This window comes from Mya arenaria, chromosome 7 (assembly GCF_026914265.1).
Source record: "Mya arenaria isolate MELC-2E11 chromosome 7, ASM2691426v1".
NCBI lineage: Eukaryota > Metazoa > Mollusca > Bivalvia > Myida > Myidae > Mya > Mya arenaria.
Genome location: NC_069128.1, coordinates 69,346,730 through 69,370,015, shown reverse-complemented (window position 1 = coordinate 69,370,015; position 23,286 = coordinate 69,346,730). Strand labels below are relative to the sequence as shown.

The window sequence follows — 23,286 nt, the reverse complement described above, 5'->3', positions numbered from 1 at the left end:
CGGCCATATCTGAGAATCCACTCACAGGACCGGCCATATCTGAGAATCCACTCACAGGACCGGCCATATCTGAGAGTCCACTCACAGGACCGGCCATATCTGAGAATCCACTCACAGGACCGGCCGTATCTGAGAATCCGCTCACAGACCATTAAAATTTCAATAATTTTGTACCAAGAAAGCGAAATATATAGTCCTCACTATCTTAGGAATGGGGGCCAAGACTCACTGAATGGTATAAACGCATAATTGATTAAAATTGGAATTTCCAACTTTGTCTCGAAACGATTATGAATGCTTCACACATAGATAATTCATGTTTCGAGAATAAACAATTTCTTCCAATATTTAAAAAAAAACGAAAAATACAGTTAGGAATTTCGCTTCCATATTTGAAAAAAAAAAGAATATGTTTTAGCATTCGAAAATTGAACAGAAAGAAACCCTCACAGCTCAATAATAATTTTATTAATATCTAACAAGTATTTATAAGTAAAACAAATATGTATACATGCATAAGAAGCAAAAGTGTTATCAGTGTGCAAATAAATACATTTTAATATATTTTTATATACTTTAATCTAAATTTAAACAAGAAGTTTGAATATTCCAAAACCGACAGAACACATTTATGTAAGTATATACCTTTCCGATACCGAAGAAAAGGAAAAAAAAGGAAACTGGAATGTACATCATTGAAAACATTAGTCACGAGAATGTATACTCACAAAGAACAAACAGTTATATCATTATTATATGGAATGAATGTCTGGAGAAAAGAAGTTAGTACTTTTCATAACTATGGTACAGTCGAACCCCGTTGACTCGAACTCGTTTGGCCCGAATTCCTCATTGTCTCGAACTGGATGTACAAAACGGATTTATTTATACTCACGTTAAGCATTCCCGCAAGTTGAATTTTCCGAGGCTCGAGGTATTTTCGCCGGTCCCTGGGAGTTTGAGCCAACGGGGTTCGACTGTATTCATTCATAGTGGCATATTACATTTCACTGTAAATAATACAGACAAATAAAGCTCAGTATCATCAACGATGTCAATCACGTAAAAATGGATTTACTGTAGCATCACGTCACAACCAGATGGGAATTGCACATCAATAAAATAAATCTGAGAAACGCCAAAACAAACCATAACAAAACTAGCTTAAAATAGCCAAATTTGTCAACTAGTTCATTGGTTTGATTTTTTTTTTACATAAACTCTCAATATGTATATGTCAAAAAATGCAGAAAAACGCCATAGAAGGCAGAGAACATTCATCTTGTTGTTGTTGTTTCCAAAACAACAAATTGACAAACATTAACAGGCGTACTGATTATTTAATTTGCCCCCCCCCCCACCAAATGACAAAATTAGAGATGTTTTTTTTGTATACTAAAAATGTTCACCTTTTTGAATTCACTATATTTTTTGTACTAATGATTGGCAGGGCAGAAATGAATTTGATTTGTCAGAATAATCAAAGGAATGTCTCACATCATTTGTAGATATAGAAATTAAATAGTTGTACCCATACCTTTTACAAATGAAGTATTTCTATAACCATCAATATAAATATTTACACCAATCAGCTGAATTTAATATCATAAAAAAGAAAACAACAAGATTTAATTGCGTAGTATCTTCATGGTTGAACACAGAGCTGAGCACATACTGAATTTGTGAAAATGAATTTCAATTTATACAAATGAATATAAATCTTCAACAAACATAACATAATTTTATGGCTATTCCATTTAAGCATATAACCCCTGGGAGAAGGCACTAATAAATTATGCCACCCCCCTACAGTAGCAAATTTACCCTTTTGGGGTCCAAGTTTGCTAAAAAAGACACCCACCCATATACTATGAAAACAATTGCCTCTCCCACTAGGGGGGGAGGGGGTTATGTTTAAGTGAAATAGCCCTAAATAATTAACTTCAGAACAATGCCGTCTTGCAATATGTAAATGCATGCTTTCTAATAAAATTCTATACAAACAAGTTCGAAATTTCAGCGATGTATCAAACATGTCTAATTGATTGAAAAAAAATAAACATCTAGATTATATATAAGTTTCAGATCACTAGTATTATATTTAAACAATAAAAATCTAAGTAAATATAAATGATTTTCAAACCATATACAACTATAAAGTCAATGGCAGGAAATATAATCAGCAATTAATTTATTTACGTGCAAAAAATATTAAATCAATTATTGAAGATTTTAAACCTTCAAGAGTATAAATTCTTAGTAAGTTATATACGGTAATTGGATCACTAATTATTGTTCAAGTCCCAATTTAATGAAATCAATTAACTATATTAATTGTTTTATCAAAATGCTAGTTTAAAATAGATTTTACAAAACCAAAGAAGTTTTATATATAAATGTGTTGTTTTTTTCAATTTGTAGCAATGTATGAAAAATGTAGCTGGTTGCAAAATAATACACATCTAGATAATATCTTAGTTACAGATTACTAGCATTATATTTAAAAACAAAAATCTAAGTAAATATAAATGAATTCTAAACCATACACATCTACAAAGTCAATGGCAGGAAATATCATCAGCAATTATTTCATTTTAGTGCAAACAATTTTCAATCAATAATTGAAGGTCCTAAACCCCTGAGAGTTTAAATTCTTATCAGATTATAAAATTAGATGACAACTTATATTTGAGGCCCAAATTTCATTCAATCAATTAAATATTTTAAGTTGTTTAACCAAAAAGCTAGTTTAAACTTGCTTTTTACAAAACAAAAAAAAGCTTGTGATTATCTGAAATAAAAAGTCTTTAAGTCTTGAGAATATTATAACAATTTATACGAAGACCAGTTCGTGAAATTTGAGCCTTGGTTTCAATAAAAGCAGTTTGGTCCCCTTAAATAAAGAATGAAAAATAGTATAGTATGAAAAGAATATGAACACAAACATTCGGAACCACTCAGCCATTTTCCATAGAAAACAAGAAAATAATTATACTGCTCAATAGTCATTCAGAGAAAACAATAACATTATAGAATGCTTTGTTGTTGCGAAATAACAGTTTGTATTGCATTTTTTGTCTTTGTATATTTGTTAATTGTACGAGATTAAAAAATGACCGAAGCCATCATTTGCGACGCTATTATTTTATTACAAGAAACAACCATAAAACAATCAGTCGTAATTTCTTAAGTTTTAAATTTTCAAAACTCGTAGAGATTAATCCCTCGCGAATTATAAGCCTTTATCAACATGTACAACTCTATGTAAAGCTACACCGTCTTACATGATTAACACAATACTTAAACATGTAAGAATGTACACAATGTCACTTACCGAACACATGTTTATGACATCAAATGAAATTCTTTGCAGTTGGATAAAGATTACAAGTTTGAAATGAGAATAAGAAAATAAAAAACATATCTTAGCGAACTTTCTAGACATCTAAATTTCAGAACGAACATGGTCTTGGCCTAAAATCAATACATAAAGACACCCTTTAAATTAAATCTGAATAAAAAGAATATTAAAATAAAAGCGTTTGCATTTATTTCTCTACCTGGTTAATTTGTAATATAGTACATCCTTAAAAATCATTTTGCAGCTTTTAATGATATATTTGCCATACATTTTCAAAAAAGAAAAATTTGGAGTTTTTTTTAACTAGCACCATTGGATACATCCTAAGTAAAGGGCCTTTTACAATGCATTTAAATTATAAACAAAAGAAGGTTATATAAACGTATATTGAAAGGTGAAAGTAAAATGTTTTAAGTCACTTTAGTGAAATAATATCATAATTTTCAATTTCACCACATGATATATGTAGGATATTTGTAGAATAAAATCTTTATTGGAGCATATGCAATCCTTGATCAAATATTTCGATATTATTAACTGGTTCAAAAATGAGGTATTCTCGGTTCGATCAAAGGGAAGTAACTACATTTGATTTTAAAAGGAGTATTTAAAGTTGATATTTTCACTCCTTTGTTTGCAATGAAAATATCAAACTTTCACTGCTGTTATTTCACTGATAAAACGCCATATTTCACCCAAAGGCATGAAAAAAAGACATTCATATGGAAATAAATGCAGATGGAATGAATAAAGAGCTGAAAATAAGAGATGGAAAGTAATATCAACGACACCATAACTTCATTGAACAGCCAGGTACGCACACAACGGACAATATCTAGTCTAAAGTATGTTTCCAGATGACAGTATGAGGTAATAGCACCAGAAAGCATCCCTTATACAACTGCAAAGAATTTTGTATGAGGTTAATGCCAGAAGTACCAAACAACGGTATACAATTGTAGTGTCTTAAGGAATAAATTGTGTGGTTGTTTTCATTATCGGGGTATGAACGCAGTAGGGCTGTTAAAAGTGTGCAGAGTAAGAAGGTTAACTGAGTATTCCTATTGTAGTGTCTTAAAGAATAAATTGCGTGAATGTTTTCATTATCGGGTATGAATGCAGTAGGGCTGTTAAAAGTGTGCAGAGTAAGAAGGTTAACTGAGTATTCCTATTGTATTGTCAAAAAAGTGTAAGTCAACGTGTGATCTTTCAGTGCACAAGATTATTATTAAATGAAAATTCCATTGAAACAAACATTTTTATTTTATTTTTTAAACTAATTCAGAATGAAGCTAATTGGTATTTAATTGCAAAAGCACGTCTTAATAATTTGTGAAATCAAGTCATTCTGGAAATGATGTCACTACTATTTCATCCAAGCTTTGTACCTGCTAACGCATTCTGGAAATGATGTCACTACTATTTCATCCAAGCTTTGTACCTGCTAACGCATTCTGGAAATGATGTCACTACTATTTCATCCAAGCTTTGTACCTGCTAACATTTCATTATGGTTACACAGAAGAAAGGGCCACATTTTCAAAACAGTGAGTGATATCATGATATTACTCTATGAACCACCAGCGATTTAGGAAGGATATATTGTGGTTTGGTACCTGGCATAAACCAAACAAATAAAAGTGTATTAAGGCGCCATAACAATATAAAGTATACATGTATATGCAAATTTTTATAATAAATATAACAATATACATATTGAATAAAAATAGAAATCTGGAAGAAATATTCAAGAGGATCACAGGCATGAGTTTTGAACAACACATAAAGGAGGTAAAACATAGAGAACAAGGTTGTTTCGAGCCAAAAAGGCAAAAAAAAACGAGATAATATGAGGTTCTTGGGGCGGGTTCATCTAGAATCATAAGATGTGATTTTGTACCTAAGAAAGATTTTCAAAATTACTTTGGCATTGTTAAAAATCTTTCTTAGGAACAAAATCTGACTTAAGGTTTCCTGATAAAACGGCCCCCAGATCTACAGCATTTTAACATAGTGTTAGGTCTATTGCAAAACATGAGCAATGAACAAGAATTAAGTCAGGGTTGGGAATTATGCTGGTTCAATAAACAAATTCAGGAATAATATGGATACAAGGCAACAGCTTTTTCTTATACAATGGTGCAGTGAACAAATTTAGCACAAGGCGGCTTGGGAATGTAAAAATATTTTGGCCTTGCCAGTTTAAATAACCAGGCTTATATGGGCTATAATCTCACTGTCAAATGAACTTAACTGTATTCGGGCTAGTTCAAGATAATTTTTCTTGGAAGGGTGCTGAAGCTTGAGAAGTCCAGCCAAATGGAATAATTCAAAATACAAAAATTCATATTTATCTCCTTGTCTCCAAATGGAATAATTTGAAATACATAAATACTTAATAATCACCTTTCATGGGGATTTCTGAAAATATTTGAAAGTCCATAAATATTTATCATTTATATTTCTTTGAGATTATTCAATTATTCAGAGATTGAGCAAAATGATGGTCAAAAACAGTTCATCAACTAGGAAAACACAGGCAAGCTTGATGGTCAAAAACAGTTCATCAACTAGGAAAACACAGGCGAGCTTATCAATATCTTATCTTTTTGAATGTTTAGTAAGTTTGCAAAACATTTGAAATATTTACTTCAAAAATCAACTTAATTAGCCCTTCAAACATTAACAAAAATGTATGGGATCACTAGCCATGAACATTTCACTTTTTAAATGGGAGCAATAAAACAACCAAAATATTAATATTATCCAAAGAAAAAAGAATCCATGTTGTAAATATAAATTTAAATGTCTTCAACAAATCTATTTACAACTAGATTGAAAATATCTCCTAACAATTACCCAACATCAATAATTTTGGTTTATACATTGTAAAAATGTACTGTTCAACATGTGCTGCTCTTTAAAGGGACTACACACCAGATGGTCCCAAAATCCACAAATACAGTTTTTCCTCAAAACAAGCCCATAATTATCAATATGAGCAAAATATGAGGCCAATAATACATCATTTCACATGATTTAAAGAATATTTTGTCACCGTCTCAGCTGAGTTTACACGTTTAAAAATAGGGTGAAAGATACATGCATCATAAGCACCAATAAGTATGATTCAATGAGTCATACGTAACGATGTCAACTTTATGTAAGTTTTTGACCATCATCTATTTCTACTGCAACGGTATCATCTGGTGTCTAGTGCCTTTAAACGATGAAACAAGAAGACAGGAAGTCCATCCATTTTACATACATGATATTATCTTACATAATCTATAAATATGAGATTGATTCTATGCATCATATTTATTATTTGCAAACAACCATGCTCTATATTCTATGAAATGATTAAACAAATGAAATAGAGAGCAGATTAATTTAATTGAAGAAAAAACGTTAATGATTCTCTAATTAAAGCGTTCATATTGCACAGAGAGATACATACCAGTCAACAAGTTTAATAGAAATGTTATAAATAGGCTTATGCAACAATAAAGAACTTTCTCGCCCCTTATACTTGGGCACGGCATTTGAACAATGGGTAAAATACGAACAAACTATTCATAAAATCTAAATATCAAATGAAATTTCTTCTCTCTTCAACATTTGAAAAGAATTGACAGAAAATAGATCATTTTCCAAACAAGTTGTACTTGATGGTATGGAAGATTAGATGATGACATAATGTTCTTATATTTTTGAATTTCTATTCAAGTAAGTATATATCATTCATTTACTGCTTGGTAAGTGTTCAAAATGAAAAAAACAAATAACGCAATTCGAACGGATTGGAGAAAAAACAGCATCATAAAATATGTGGAAAATGAATGGAACTATAAAAAGATGGTTGTTGTCAAAATCAGTTCAAAGCTGTGTGCAAATAAGCTCTAACAATATCAGTACATGAACTGTCATATATATGTGTGTGTTTCCTTCTAGCATCAGCCTTTACAGTTGATTTGATTTTTGTTTTGAAATTCTAAATGAAGCATATTACACAATTCTAAAAATATCATCCAATCAGCAGCCACATCCGCCTTCACTGCTGGCCTCGTCTACTTCATACCCTTGTCTATTTTTAGAACGGTTAAAAATAGACTTATCCACAGATCTTTCTGCTCTTAACATCACCATATCCAGTAGGCATTCTATCGCCTTGGCAACGTTGTGACCAGTGGCAGCACTTGTTTCAAAGTATGGAAGTCTGCAAGTTCAGAGGAATTGAACAGTTAGTAATGTGGCATTATGTTATAAAATATTGATACCATTTTATGTTTATTGTGAGTTTTATCCAAGTAAATGTCACCAATATAATTTGACTTCTAGTTTACATTCTTATTTATTGCCATAAGAGCAATATTCTGAACAAGCGCTGTCGTAAGACAGCGCGCTCGACTACGCCGCTTTGACTTAGAAGTGAATACAATAACGATGTATCATGTGCCTGTCAAAAGCAATAAAACAATCAAATAAAAAAGTGAACAAGAATCCCGATGTGACAAAACCAGGTTTTTAATGATTGGCAGAAGAGATTCAGTTTCAACTACTTTCTTCTATTTTTTTTTAACAGTGACCTTGATCCTAAGGGCCCCAAACACAATCCCATGGAAGTCATCCATAAACTCTTCCTACATATCAAGTTTAGTCACAGTATGTCAACAATTACTGGAACAGTAATCTATTTTTAGAAACAGTGACCTTGACCCTAGGGGGCCAAAATGCAATCCATGAAAGCTCTGCATAAACTTGTCCTATATAGCAAGTTTGGTCACACTATGTCAACCCTAACTGAGCTATTCAGTACTAACCATATTTCGATTTTTAGCAACAGTGACCTTGACCTAGACCACAACTCTCGGGGCCCAAAACACAATCTTAGGAAAGGTCTCTATAAACTCTTCCTATATACCAAGTTTGATCACACTATGTAGACCCTTACTTAAGTTATTCAATACCAACCCTTTTTCTATTAATAGTACCCTTGACCTTGATCCTAGGGGCCTCAAACGCATTCCAATAAAAGGTCTCCATAAACTCTTCGTATTTACTTAGTTTGGTCTCTTTATGTCAAACCTAGCTAAAAAGCTAAAATTATCCGATACATAAAATTATGGTGACTGATGCTGCCCTCCCACCAGCCCGCCCGAACAATGACGCAAGTCATTCAATATGAAAATGCGGTTAAGAATATAAAAATGTGCCTTTCAAAAGATATTCAATTAAATAAAAAAAAATAAAAAAAAAAAATCATTCAAAGGCCATAATTTGTATGTAGGGTTGAAATGGAGTTATGTTCCTTGTAAGATGGTCGTCAATAATTCTGCGTAGCATTAAGTGCATTGAATGAAGGGTATAAAAGTTCTTTTATTAAAATCCCAACTTACCCTAAAACTTTAACCGGCCCTTAAACTTTAACCTAAGTCAATCAGGGGCCATAACTTGTATAAAGGATAATATGGAGTTATGTAACCTCATTGTGTGATGGTCCTGAATAACTGTATGAAGTATTAAGTCAATTAAATGAAGGGTATAGAAGTTATCAATAAATATCCCAACCTGCCCTAAAACTTTAACCAAAGTTCAATAGTCAAACAGGGGCCATAATTTGTATAAAAGATAATATGGAGTTATCTAACCTTATTATGTGATGGCCCTGAACAACTGTGTGAAGTATTAAGTCAATTGAATAAAGGGTATTGCACTTATTTAAGTGAAAATCCCAACTTGCTCTAAAACTTTAACCGGCCCTAAAACTTTCACCTAAGTCAATCAGGGGCCATAACTTGTATAAAGGATAATATGGAGTTATGTAACCTCATTGTGTGATGGTCCTGAATAACTGTATGAAGTATTAAGTCAATTAAATGAAGGGTATAGAAGTTATCAATAAATATCCCAACCTGCCCTAAAACTTTAACCAAAGTTCAATAGTCAAACAGGGGCCATAATTTGTATAAAAGATAATATGGAGTTATCTAACCTTATTATGTGATGGCCCTGAACAACTGTGTGAAGTATTAAGTCAATTGAATAAAGGGTATTGCACTTATTTAAGTGAAAATCCCAACTTGCTCTAAAACTTTAACCGGCCCTAAAACTTTCACCTAAGTCAATCAGGGGCCATAACTTGTATAAAGGATAATATGAAGTTATGTAACCACATTGTGTAATGGTCCTGAACAATTATGTGAAGTATTAAGTCAATTGAACGAAGGATATAGAAGTTATTAATAAATATCCCAACTTGCCCTAAAACTTTAACCTAAGTTCCATAGTCAATCAGGGGCCATAATTTGTATAAAGGATAATATGGAGTTATCTAACCTGATTATGTGATGGCCCAAAACAACTGTGTGAAATATTAAGTCAATTGAAGGAAGGGTATTGGACTTATAAGTGAAAATCCCAACTTGCCCTAAAACTTTAACCAGACGCCGACGCTGGGGCGAGTAGTATAGCCCTCCTTATTCTTCGAATAGTCGAGCTAAAAAGCATTCAACAAAATATAGTCATACCATGAAATTCATTTGAACCCAAACTATACTGTTTACGATCTTACATGAGTAACATTCAAAACAAAAAGATGAGAAAGTATTTTGGGATTATGTCCTAAATCAGTGTCATAAATATTTTACCCGGCATGTAAGATGTCTGAAACGATATTGACAAGGTGGCCTCCAATGAGAGTGAAACATGGAAGGGGAACCGGCTTATCATAAGCCCGTCTTAATAGACCTCATGTGCCAGGCCTCTTGTGCTGCTTAACTGGGTTAATATTTGATTTATTCTCAGTGGGCTTGGCCTTGTAGTTTTTTTATCTTATTATTTAAATTTGAAGGAAACTTAAGCAATGAGTAACTAACAAGGAAATTAAAATAACAACCAAATTAAACTTAAACAAAACAATGTATTAATCACATCACTGTCATCTGTTAAATAGAGGATATTTGTTTCTTTCAGTGTAAAATCGTATTTTATTTCATGAGTGTCATAGAAAAACATATTTTCATGAGTAGCGTAAAAAAGAGTAGGAATTGACATAAAAAATAAGGGCTTTTTTTGGAACTCCCTTTGAATTTTGAGTTTTATTAGGAATTTTAGCAAAACTGAAAAAATTAGAAAGTTTTAGGAATTTTAGGGCCGCTGGACAGCCTGTATAATTAATCACATGTGATCTCTGTCATCTGATAAACCTTTTTATTTATATATTGGTTAATCTGAACATTAAAAAGTTTATTCTTTTCTTGATTGGCCAACATATTTTTTAAAATGGTCCACTTTCAAAACAATAAAAACATGAAATACTTGACTGACATCTAATTTTTTATGTCTAATTGTAAGTCAGTTTTGTTTGGTGCACACATAAAATCTTAAGATTGAAACTTTAGATACAAAAACATTGCATTATTATTTATTATGGCAGGCTGGCACAAAGACAGGCAACAGACGGACAGAAGGAGGGACGTATTTTATAATATAGTTTGTCAGTTTTATATAAATAGAATGCAAAAAGGCGCTTCATATCATTAATGAACTAATGCACAGAACTAGGACATTTTTATTCAAGGGATTACTGCATGTACCAATTTTTTCTACCATTTTGGAAAATGGGCCAGGGCTTTTCTCACTTAAAACCTGGGGGGGAGCAAAATGAACATGAGTATTGTGTACGATATTTGAAAATACTCACCCATGTTTTTCTGCCACCTCCCGAGCCCGTTCCTCTGTGATCATCCTCGAATCCTCCAGATCCACCTTGTTCCCACACAAGATGATGTCCGGGTTTTCACAGTAGGCATGGGTGGAGAGCTGCGTGAGCCAGTTTCGAATATTAAGGAAGGATTGTTCATTGCTGAGGTCGAAAAGCAGTATAAAACCCATGGCATCCCGGAAAAATGCAGTCGTCAGACTTCGGAACCTACAGATAAAACAGGAAATGCAGTTCCATGTTCTTACGCAAAACAAAATCTATGCTTCCCAGTATGCTTGAGAAAGAAGCTGAGACAAATACTGTAGTGTTAGAGAATGCCACAGAGTATAAAACAATGATATTCTGGGAAAATGCTAATGTCCAACCTAGAAATGAAATAAAAATAGCCTTAATGTAGGCATTCCTAGTTCCCAAACAACACAATATCAGGGTTTTCACAGTATTTCACAGCATTCATAGAATGGAGAGTTGTATCCACCAGTTTCTTATAATTATTAACAAAGGATTGTTCACTGCTGTGGGCTATTCCATTTAAACATATAACCCCCAAGGGGAGGCACTTTTACATTATACAACCCCCCTACAGAAGCAAAAAAGGCACCCACCCATATATTTTTAAAATAATTGCCTTCCCACTGTGGGTTATATGTTTTACTGAAGGAGCCTTGAGGTAAAACAATGTATAAAACCCACTATAAATAAAATAGTATGTAATTCAATCCCCACCCCCTGTGGGTTATATGTTTTACTGGTAAAATAATGTATAAAACCCATGGCGTCCTGGAAAGAAGCTGTTGTTAAGAGTTCTGAACGTATAAATAAAATAGTATGTAATTCAATCCCCCCCCCCCCCAGGACAATATAAAGGTTTTGAGTAGAGAGTTGCGTAAGCCAGCTTTCAAATATTAACGAAGGATTGTTCGCTGTGAGTTCAGAAAAGGAATATAAAAACAAATATCGCAGAGGTCAATAAACTTATTCCTTTTAAAAAGTCATACTATTAATTCAATAATATAAAAAAAAGCTCAAAACAAATTAAATGTGGGATAAAATATGGAACTTTGACTTTTAACAGAATTTGTGCATGACCGTTATGTTATCCCATTTTATGAATTTAAGACTCAGTATTGGTTTACCTTTTAATATTTGACATTATCACCTTCAGCCCTCTTAACATTGACCTTGAATGTCCTTAATATTGACCTTGAACCACCTCAACATTGACCGTGAACCCCTTAATATAGACCTTGAACACCCTCTACATTGACCTTGAACCCCTTAATATAGACCTTGAACACCCTCTACATTGACCTTGAACCCCTTAATATAGACCTTGAACACCCTCTACATTGACCTTGAACCCCTTAATATAGACCTTGAACACCCTCTACATTGACCTTGAACCCCTTAATATAGACCTTGAACACCCTCAACATTGACCTTGAATGCCCTTAATATTGACCTTGAACCCACTCAACATTGACCTTGAATGACCTTAATATTGACCTTGAAACTCTCAACATTGACCTTGAACCCCCTCAACATTGACCTTGAATGCCCTTAATATTGACCTTGAACCCCCTCAACATTGACCTTTGGACACTTTCTCTGCTCTGTTTTGCACCACAATGGCTCTAGAACCATCTTATTTCATTGAAAATAATTATAATTCATGTTATTTTCACTAATGTCACAAACCTCACAGTTGACCTAAACCTTCTATAAACTAGAGCTGTCACAGGAATGACAAACACCCCAAATGCTGCTTCGACACAGGAATGGCTAACTATTTTTCCATTTCTCATGCTCAACACAAGTGTGTTTTTTTATATTTAAACCCATAGAGTAATTTAGAAGTTGCTGACCAGAAAATGTAACAAAGGGTAAGCAGTTGACTGAAATGTTCTCGTACAATGCACTGCCTCTAGAATAGAGTTATGGTTCTTGTACACTGCACTTCCTCTTATATTGTTCTTTCATCGTATGAAGTTTAAATAAATTCCATCCAAAGGTGTTCAAGTAATCCTCTAGTCAAGAACAATTGAAACGGACAGCCAGACCAACCACAGAATGACTACAATATTCCCCCTTTAAATTTTGTCATGGGTAAAATAATATCAAAATTCATAATCTTCCAAGGACAAATTTTACCAATATGCTGCAGATTAACATCTGTTTTTGTTCTTTTTTCATTCGAACAAGGGGCATAACTGACAATTATTAAGGCCATAGTTGAGAGCTTCCTCTGGCAAGTTTCATTCAGGGCTTCCTCTGGCAAGTTTCATTCAGGGCTTCCTCTGGCAAGTTTCATTCAGGGCTTCCTCTGGCAAGTTTCATTCAGGGCTTCCTCTGGCAAGTTTCATTTGAATATCTTTTAAATTAACACTATTTCAGTTACGGCCAAGGTATGTTTTTACACAACAATGACACTGACAAGGATACAAGGCTAAGACAATACCAAGGCTTTTTTCTTTGAAATACAGACAGCTTTAGAATACAATGACCTTTCAACCTACCTCTCTTGCCCAGCAGTGTCCCACAACTGTAAATGAACCCTCTGACTTCGTCCATAAGTACCATCTGAACCTGGGGCTCTGTGTATCTAAAATATAGAAAGGATACATCACAATTTAGCATAATTGACAGCAGCCTTCCCATCACAGTAGATGAACCCTCTGGCTCAACCCAAAAGTTTCTTCTGTAATTGGGTCTCTGTGGATCTGTAAGATAACTATTCTTAAATCATAAATGACATTGTGAAATACTGTCCTAAGGCCAATATAAAAAAACTTTGTTTGGCATTAATCAGCCCATTTAGAATGGGTAAGGTGGCTAGGTTCTTCTTTGCAGAGATGACCAAATAAATATCCCAATCATAAAATCCAGAATATTTACTTTCAGTATGAGGGATTGAGCTTCAATTAAGCTTAAGGGGCTTATTTCCCTGTTCAAAATATTTCTGAAGCCTTGTACAGCCATTTCAAGGTATTTTTCTCTGTTTTAAATACAACTGAGCCAGCAAAAAACAAACTATACAAAAGTCTGAAATTGCAAGTACTCAGTCCTTTAAATTTCAAGACTAGTCATGAACGTTATCATACCTGTTTGCTTTTTACTTCCTTAACCTTTAATTTTATGTCAGATGATTGTTCTTGAGCTAATTTAACTTGTTATCATATATCCGACTTAAAATAAAGATTTTTTTATCTTGTATAATGAACAAGAGCTGTCACAGAGACATCGCGCTCGACCATTCTGCTGCTGTTAAGTTTATGGATTTCAAAGTTTTGGTGAAACAGGCATGGATCACTGTAAAATTTGAACACATGGGGAAACTTTAACCAGAATTTCTAAGTCAAATGATAAAAGGACAAAAATTATATTATATGCATGAAAGAGTTATCTTACCTGATTATTTAAGAGGGTTGGGAGCCCTTGTATAAAGTTTCAATGCAATACATGATACATTAGCTGAGATATTGACGTAAAATTCTTAGTTGAATGATAAAAGGCCATTATTTGATAAAAGGCCATTATTTGATAAAAGGCCATTATTTGTATTGTATGCAAAACAGTTTAATATTTCATTTGGTTATTCAAGTAAATTGGATGGTTGAGTACTGTTGCATAATGTCTCAATAGAATACATCAAGTAGTTGTGCGATATTGTCCTATGTGTGCTTACATGAAAAACCTTATTAACCAGAATTTCCATGTTGAATAATAAAGGGCAATTCTTTGCATTATATGCATGATAGAGTATCTAACTTAATTAATCAAGTCGGTAACACATGTCTAAAGCTAATCAATGCAATAAATGGTGTATTTGCTGAGATATGACTTAAATGTAGTTACATGCAAAACCTTAACCAGAATTTCCAGGTTGAATAAGGGCCATTATAAACATTTAATGCAGAATAGAGTTATCTTACTTGGTTATTTGAATAGGTTGGATTTTTGATTACCACTGTATATATATAATTCCTCAACTTTGCTTTATAAGTATTCAGGTAAAAGTTAAATTCAAACAAATATATACGTATACATAGCAAAATAAGAAAATATGTCACTATGAAAAGGTTCAGTATATAATTATGACATTGATCTTTATTAAAACGGACCACATGAGAGGTACATGGTTTTACAAATTGCAGAATACAGGCCACAGGTCCATATTCATTAAAGATGCACTCTAATACTCCCAAAAAAGATTTAGCGCAATTAATACTATTGTTTAAATATACCAAAAAGGATGAATAAATGTCAAAAACAATAATTCTTATGAAAGATACCGAGTTTAATTTGAAAGAAAGGTGCAGATAACACGGTATTTCTACGTTATGAGACAATAGTAGACCACAATAAATGTTTCAGCACTCACCAATCATTTAATATTTTTTGCGTTTTTAGCTATTAAATACACGGCTGCAATCTTGTTACCAGTAGTAAATATTTTCCATAAATGCATTATTTAGTAATCAGTTCAATGTATCACTCAAAATTTATGTTTGTTAAACGTGTGAATGTATTGATTTTAAATGAGAGTGTCACTTTAAGCTCTTGAAGCTGAGACTCAAGATTGCAGACCATCATTTTAACTACTTGAATGTGTCATATGATTCATTAAATTTATGTGACATGCACAGGTATTAGAGAAAGAATTTGAAAAGAACTATGAAAGGGATATTGTTGTCCCGTTCGGCATGGGAGATAAATGAAACAACAAGAACGCCACTGAGCACTCCTTTGTTTTTGTTGGACTTCAGTTATTATTATTTTTTTAGCTAGTGTTACGGGTCTTGCATAATTGTGCATTGTGTCTGGATATAATTAATAATTTCACTTAAATACCTTGAAAGGTTTTGAGTCATTGCTATTGCTAAGCTGACGATGTTGCAGACAGCGAGACTATTGCTATCACAATACCTTGACTAATATTTTCTCCGTAAAGCAGACCAGCTAACAACTCAACATAAAGATGCAGTGTTCTTACCCAGTGTTCTCAATAAAAACCGGCTGCTGGCCAAAATGGACGGTTCAAGTGGCAATAGGGCCGCTTCAAATTTGGAAAACTAAATTGATTTTCAGTAGAATAAGTAGAAGCTGGTCGGTAACTTTACTATTTGAGACGGTTCAACCGAAACTTATTGAGAACCCTGCTTACCACTCGCTTTTCCCTGAAGTCAATACCAACAGTTGAGATGAACTTTCCCGAGAAGAGATTGTCTGTGTATTGGTATAGGAGAGATGTCTTGCCAACACCCGAGTCCCCTGTAAATATAAAGGTGACACAGGATTTAGACAACACCAACCCCAAAATAGGTGTTTCATTAATTTGATCATAGTGACATTAAATATAGCATTAGATAGAACCTTTTTGCTTTCACCCCTTAAAAATTTTACACCATTAATGATAAACGCCAAACAACAGTATAACAGAAAAGTGCAATGTTATATGGTTTAAGTTCATCAAGAAAGGATATTCAAAGGAATTGGGCCACCCAAATCAACAGTTAAAAAAGACTGTGTCACAATTAGACAATACCCCCCAAAACAAAATTTTCCATTTCACTGACGTACAAATACTTGATAATTTGGTCTCAACAATATATATGTTTCTCGCTAGCATCTGAGTCACCAAAATATAAGTGTTACAAAAATTAAACAATATACCTAAAAGTATGTTTACGCTCATGTACAAGTTCTTGTTAATTTGGAGTCTAGTGCAGACATTGATTGTAAAGGTTTATAGAAGAAATGGCTTTCCTACACCTGAGTCGGGGCTTTTTCTATAGTATCCACGAGTCCAACAATCGGACCCATTCCCAAAGCAAAATATAAGATATTTTTCCCAATCTCCTGAAAAAAATCCCAATCAAAAGTTTTTGTTTTTTTAATGAATGACTTTTTACTTGTACTGGTTCATTAAACATCATGATATATTATGTGTTCATTGATTTTCATCACATTCAGAGATCAGTATGAAATATTATCTGTCATGAATTATTGCAATTGATTTTTCCGCCTCTTCAGGTCTTTTGAAAGGGAAAACAAATTAATAATTTCCTCATTCGCAGAAGACTGGAAAGCTTGTTCTTTTAACTGTCAAATTTCACAATTTCGGTATATTTCACGATGCAAGTCTTCCCAAAATGTGTAGTGTCTTTTTCCCAAAATGGGCAGAAAAAGCCCTGTGAGTCACCTTTACAAATAAAGAAGGTGTCACAGAAAGCAGACAATACCCCCAAACAGGCATTTCATTACACTGATGTATACGTACCTTTTAATTTCCAATTTACTGCCTTCTAAAGGCTGTTTCCTCATGTCTAAATGTCCATTTCCCCACAAAATATTTTTTCCCAATTTAATGAATGCAGATTATGTTAACGAATCAAAAAGCAATGTTTTCTTGAAAAAATAAATAATATCTAGACAAGACTTACTCTTTTACAGCATAACGTATGCATACAAAAATGAAAACATGTAAATTTGCCATTAAATTAGGTTTTTGGCCTTATTTTGTATTTTTCCCATTATTTTGAGGCACAGGCAGTGAATATTTTTTTAAAAAACAACACTGATTTGAAAGCGTGGGAAGACTAATTCTGTACTGTTCTGCTTTGTTTATTAATTTTAATTGAAGAGAGGCTATTCTTACACTTGCGTCACCTGTAAACACACAGGTGTCCCAGGAACATGACAATACCCCCATAGGGCCTATATCAAGTACTGTAACCTCAAGAATGTTTACCTAAGGCAAGGAATTTGACGAGGTAGTCATAGTCTGACAGGCCATGGTTGGGAGATTCCCCCATGTTCAAAACTGAAAATACAAAACAGAATTATTAGAATTTGTTATTATTGATCCATCCAACACATGGGGTGTACTGTATCTAAGATATACATGTATATACCATATCTGCTTATTTAAGGCTAATAGCTGTTTTTGTCTGCAAGAATAAAAACATTTTACTCCGATATTGAAATGACATAAAGATTGAGAAACTAACGCTCGGACAATTACGAACCATATCCCTAAGCAGAGGAAAAGATATATTTATTCCCTGGTCTCCTGGTAGGGGAAGAGTATATAAAACATTTGAATTAATGGGAAAAATGAAGACCAGATTGCTTTGTACACATTATTTTCTCACAATAAATAAAATACATACATGCACTCAATACAGTACTTTTTGGTTAAACAGAAATGCTTCTATATCAAAATGCTTATAAAAGTAGAAAATATGCTCCAGGTACATGGGTATGACAGTCTATCTCAACTTAAAACGAGGATGGACATAAGAGACGGTCCAGCATGAGAATATAAAAGAACCTTAAACAAAATGTTATATTGCCATTATAACAAAACACAAACAAAACAAATGGTTATACAAGTTCATCTATCTGCTAGATGCATCAAAAAGAGCACCACACTGAGTACACGTCAGTGATCACCTGTTTTTTTTAATGTCATGGGGTCAACACATCAATAAAACATCAATTATAAATCTGACTCATAATTGATGTGTTATTGTTGTGTTGGACAATGATAACTCTTAAAGAGTTATGGGTCCTGGTTTACAAGTGAGTTTTGTCGCTGGAAGCATGTTTACCAAGTTTCATTTCAATATCTTGAACTTAACATGTTTGAGGTTACCAATTTATCACTCCTTCAAGGACACCAGGGATATCATAAATACCTCAACTTTTTCCCTTTGAAAAAAAGACAAGCTAGAAATACACTTAAGTATCATATGGGAAATAAATACATCTACTATTCTATACCAGTTACATGTAGGCATAAATAAACATTTCTGCAACAAGGTAGTAAATTAATAACATTAATTAAACAGTAGATGAAAATTAGCTTCATCTGAATTTGAAGTTGGCGATTGTTACAATTTCTTCAATCAACTTGTAGTTTGAGGACATAGTTGGTGTTATCACTGTATACAGTGCTATAATACATCTTATTTTTTGTAATTGTATGCATGTATATAATTAGAAATGTTTTTTGTAAATACTTCTTTCAATAATAATGTTACCCATTAAAACTACACTTAACAACTTTTCTAACGCTACCAGTAGCATTTTCGCAATAACTTTAAAACTACCGAAAGGAACTGAATAATATTTTCAGGAAATATAGATTAATACAGAGGACATTGTATGACATAAAATTTACAATAAAAGAATTCTAAAAGATAACAGATTTTATTAATTATTCAATGAAACTCCTTTTTTCAAAGTCGCAAATTAGCCAACTATTCAGTACTCCACATTCTTAACTGTATTCTTGCAAATTTTTAATAAATTAAATTTCGTTTTTATAATCACTGTTATTATTATATTTTAATGTGATTTTATATTTATTTCCCCCCCCCCAAAAAAACAATAAATAACTGTTTAATTGCTCATGTGGGCATCGATTTTATTTTTCCAAGAACTCGTTTTTAGAGGCGCGGTGCACGTGAAACTTGTGCTTACTGGTATGTAATACATGTACTTTCTAAGTAGTCTAAAAATAAACAATTAAATTCATGGGCATCGACATTTGCATCAGTTATTAGGAAAGATTCTTAAAATGCCGAAACTGTCAAACCAAGAAAGAGCAAGTGCAAGTTACAATGTTGTAAGTGTTCGTTTACTTATTTTTTGCCAGTCATTATAATTTCGTTTTCGATCAGACTTTTAAAAAAAAGATATTAAATATAACTTAGGCCATTTTCAGAAACCTGCAAATTTCGTTCATTTTCAGGTTGCAAGAATGCTGAACGTGCACTGCACATCAGTAATACGTTTGCTTCGTAATTACAGAATGACAGGCTTTGTCCGAGACCTGCCACGCCAACCAAGAGGACGAGCTACTACAAGAAATCAGGACAGAAACATTCTGAATACACACCTTCAAGACAGGTGACGTCGAGCTACTGATACATCGAGGGTAACAGTTAGAACGCATGGTCGCCCTATCAGCGCCCAGACTGTGCGTAGAAGATTGAGGGAAAATGGTGTACGCTGCAGACGCCCATTTCATGGGATTATCTTAACTGATCAGCACAAACTAACCCGTTTACGCTGGGCTCGTCGTCACTTACGGATGACCAGAGCGGACTGGGCGGCTGTATTATTTACCGATGAATCATGCTTTAATTAATACGATAAAGATGGTCGTGTACGAATTTTGTTATTAGCATTCCAAGGACATTTTCAAGATTGGAGACCTAGACTTTCACTTTATTAGTAATTGTATTTATCCGATAAATTTTGCGACTTTGTAAAGTGGGGGTTGCATCGAATAAAATACAAAATCTTCAAAACACGGAAATGTCTGTTGTTTGTTTTCCAACAATCACTGTCTAATATATTACTTTAACTACCCTGAAAATTTCACGCAATTATCCTCATTAGTTTTTAAATTAATGCGAAAAGGCTACTGGTAGCGTTAGAAAAGTTGTTAAGTGTATATGCTTTTATTTCAAAGTCACCAATTCATTGTTATAAGTTTAACTTTTGTTATGTTACATATACATGATTGTGTGTTATTCATGTTGGAAAATGGCTCATTGAGCTAATGTTTCTTGTTATTGTATACCCGATATTAAATATTGATTCTTGTATCTCGTATCCATGGTATTGCAATTAGAGCAGATGCAGCATATGCCCCTGAAGTATTACAGCATCACTGATAACAATTAGACACTCTCAAACATCCAAGCAACACAATTTTATCACATTATAACATCAAAATTTATTAAAAATCATACATCTTTTTGACAGTTTTACAAGCGCATTTTATCATAGAGTATGCTGAAAAAAACCTTTGGTCGAATTCCAAGGGAAATATATTCTACAGCCAAAAATGTATTTGAGTACAATTCTGTATTCTTTATAAAATACTAAAGAATATTTTTTTGCTCTATAACTAGTTTTCTTTGAAATATTGACAAAGTCTTTTTATCATCACATTCTGTGAAAAAATATGTTTTCAAAAAGTATAAAACAGGCAAGATTTTGAAGAAGACTATAATTTTATATGCTTTTATATGGTAAAATGAGTTCAGACTAAGTATGAGCATTGACTTTAGTATTTTCGTGATATTGTGGCCTGGTGACATCAGTGTAAAAACGTTGCCTACATACATGTATACAGCTTAGGAGGTGTATGGAAACCAATACTTGGCAAACTAAATTAATATTTTTGTTTGTTGATACGCAGGTTGTTTCAAGCAACTGTGGTCACCGCACCTAAGATTAAAGATAAGGAGTGGGAGCATATTGAAATATAAATGAGGCATTATAAGTACATGTATATGTATATACCGGTAGTAATTTAAACTGGGTGTATATTTTGAATAATTAATAATACATTGTACCAAATCATATTAAAATTTCTACAAATAAAATGTTGAATACCTGTAACTTTTTCCAGCCTAATCATTGTTTGCTAAACCAATTATAAAACACATTAAAAAAGTACAGTCTTAAGAAGCATTACCCATTTAGTTACAATCTAATAAACTTCATTATCTCTAGCAAGAAATGAGCCCATTGTCCAAGTCTGGTTTAGGCATTCCTGATATGAGCGTGCCAAAAACTGAGATATATTTCGAGCATGCCTGGTCCAGGTGTAACTGGGTATTAGATTAATAGCATCACTTATACTGTCTCGATATAGAAAAGACGCGTTAGAGTGTCCTCCTGCAGAGCAAGAGGTCATGAGTTTCATCCCAAACATAAGCACAAAGCATAATTATTTGTGAAGTTTGTCACATTTGGCGCCCAATGTAAATGACTCACTTAGTATAATAAGCCTCTATGGCAAGCAAATTGACCTTAAGAAAAATTTAGGAGGTCACCCGATATTGGATATATATGGATATATATAGAGCTAGCTTAACAGCCGCTTCAGAGTCTTTGACAATTTTTTGTTTGAGACTCTACACGTCCATAGCCCACTTGTTTTCCTAGCCAAGAATGACAGATACCAACGCTAAGTATATCTAATGGCAAGATAATGCGCACCTGCTATATAGTTTCAAAGTGGCGATGCTTTGTTGACAGAAGCCAATCTGAATAAGTGTTTCATGAAACACTAGTGTAATAAGGGAAAGGTTATGGCTAAAAATGATAATTTATGTGTAAAAAAGTTCCCTTAACGTGCATTATTGTGGCTAGCTTTTAAAGCAATGCGGTCGAGTGTCCGCCTTCAGAGCAAGATGTCATGGGTTCGATCCCCACTGTATTCACAAACTATATTGTCACACAGGCATTTCTGATATTTCTAGTCCGGGCTTAGCCACAATAATGCACTTTTAGTGTACTTTTTTAACACTTGGACATTCATTTTGTTCCCTAAACACCACAAGTCAACTGATTCATACCAATGTAAAATATATTTTTTAATTGTAACTCCACAATATCTTACTGCAGTGTTAAATAAAAACACAAAAGTTACACATAAAATATTTTGAGTCAATATCTTTCTCTTATTACACTTAGTATTTCATAAAACATAAATTCACATCCATCTGTCATCAAAGCATCCCAATTTTTCACTAACTAGCAGGTGCCCTGTTATCTTTATCTTTAATATACTTAGTGCTGGACCGAGTGCTGGGATGTGTCATCCTTGGCTAGGAAAACAACAAGTGGGATATGGACGCGTAGAGACGCCAAAACAAAAATTGTCAAAGACTCTGAAGCAGTTGTATATACAGACTAGTCCAGGCTAATCCATATAAAACAGATAGTCCAGGCTAATCCATATAAAACAGATAGTCCAGGCTAATCCAATGTTTGTTAGGAATCATTGAGGCATGACTAAGGATATGGTTAATAACTCTGTTGAAAACGTGCCCCATCGCAAAATACTTTTGCGTATAGAACGACGAGCAATGACTTCAATAAGGTAACAACAAAAAACTGTCAATAACTTAGATTCTTTGTAAAAGATCAGATTTTATTTACTATGCACATAAAAATAAAACTATTAAAAGCATAAAGTTGTAAACAGTTCTTTTGATTTAGATGATTCTTTCAAACGAAAACAATCTAAGTTGAGTCGAATAGAGAAGAACCAAATGTACACTTTGTTAGCATGCTACATATTCAATCCATAATAAGCAACAACATAAATAACATCAAAATACCTGAAAATATATATATCAAAACTTTACGAAAGGTACTCCTGATTGTG

The 23,286-nt window shown here is 33.2% G+C and overlaps 1 protein-coding gene across 2 annotated transcripts; it reads right to left on the bottom strand.

The window, feature by feature from the left end:
• Positions 1-453: 453 nt before the first annotated feature.
• On the bottom strand, positions 454-23,286 carry LOC128240796 (ras-related protein Rab-27A-like). Of its 2 annotated transcripts, XR_008262305.1 has the most exons (7): positions 23,240-23,286; positions 17,839-17,910; positions 16,252-16,358; positions 13,604-13,689; positions 11,067-11,294; positions 4,856-7,580; positions 454-4,802 (listed from the first exon to the last, which is right to left on the bottom strand). XR_008262305.1 is itself a non-coding variant. In XM_052957669.1 (6 exons), exons 2-6 carry the CDS (start codon positions 17,900-17,902, stop codon positions 7,397-7,399), a joined length of 669 nt encoding a protein of 222 aa, XP_052813629.1. In that variant the 5' UTR covers positions 17,903-17,910; positions 23,240-23,286; the 3' UTR covers positions 454-7,396. The 2 variants fall into 2 exon arrangements, 1 of the variants encoding a protein (XP_052813629.1); XM_052957669.1 differs by having other exon boundaries at positions 454-7,580.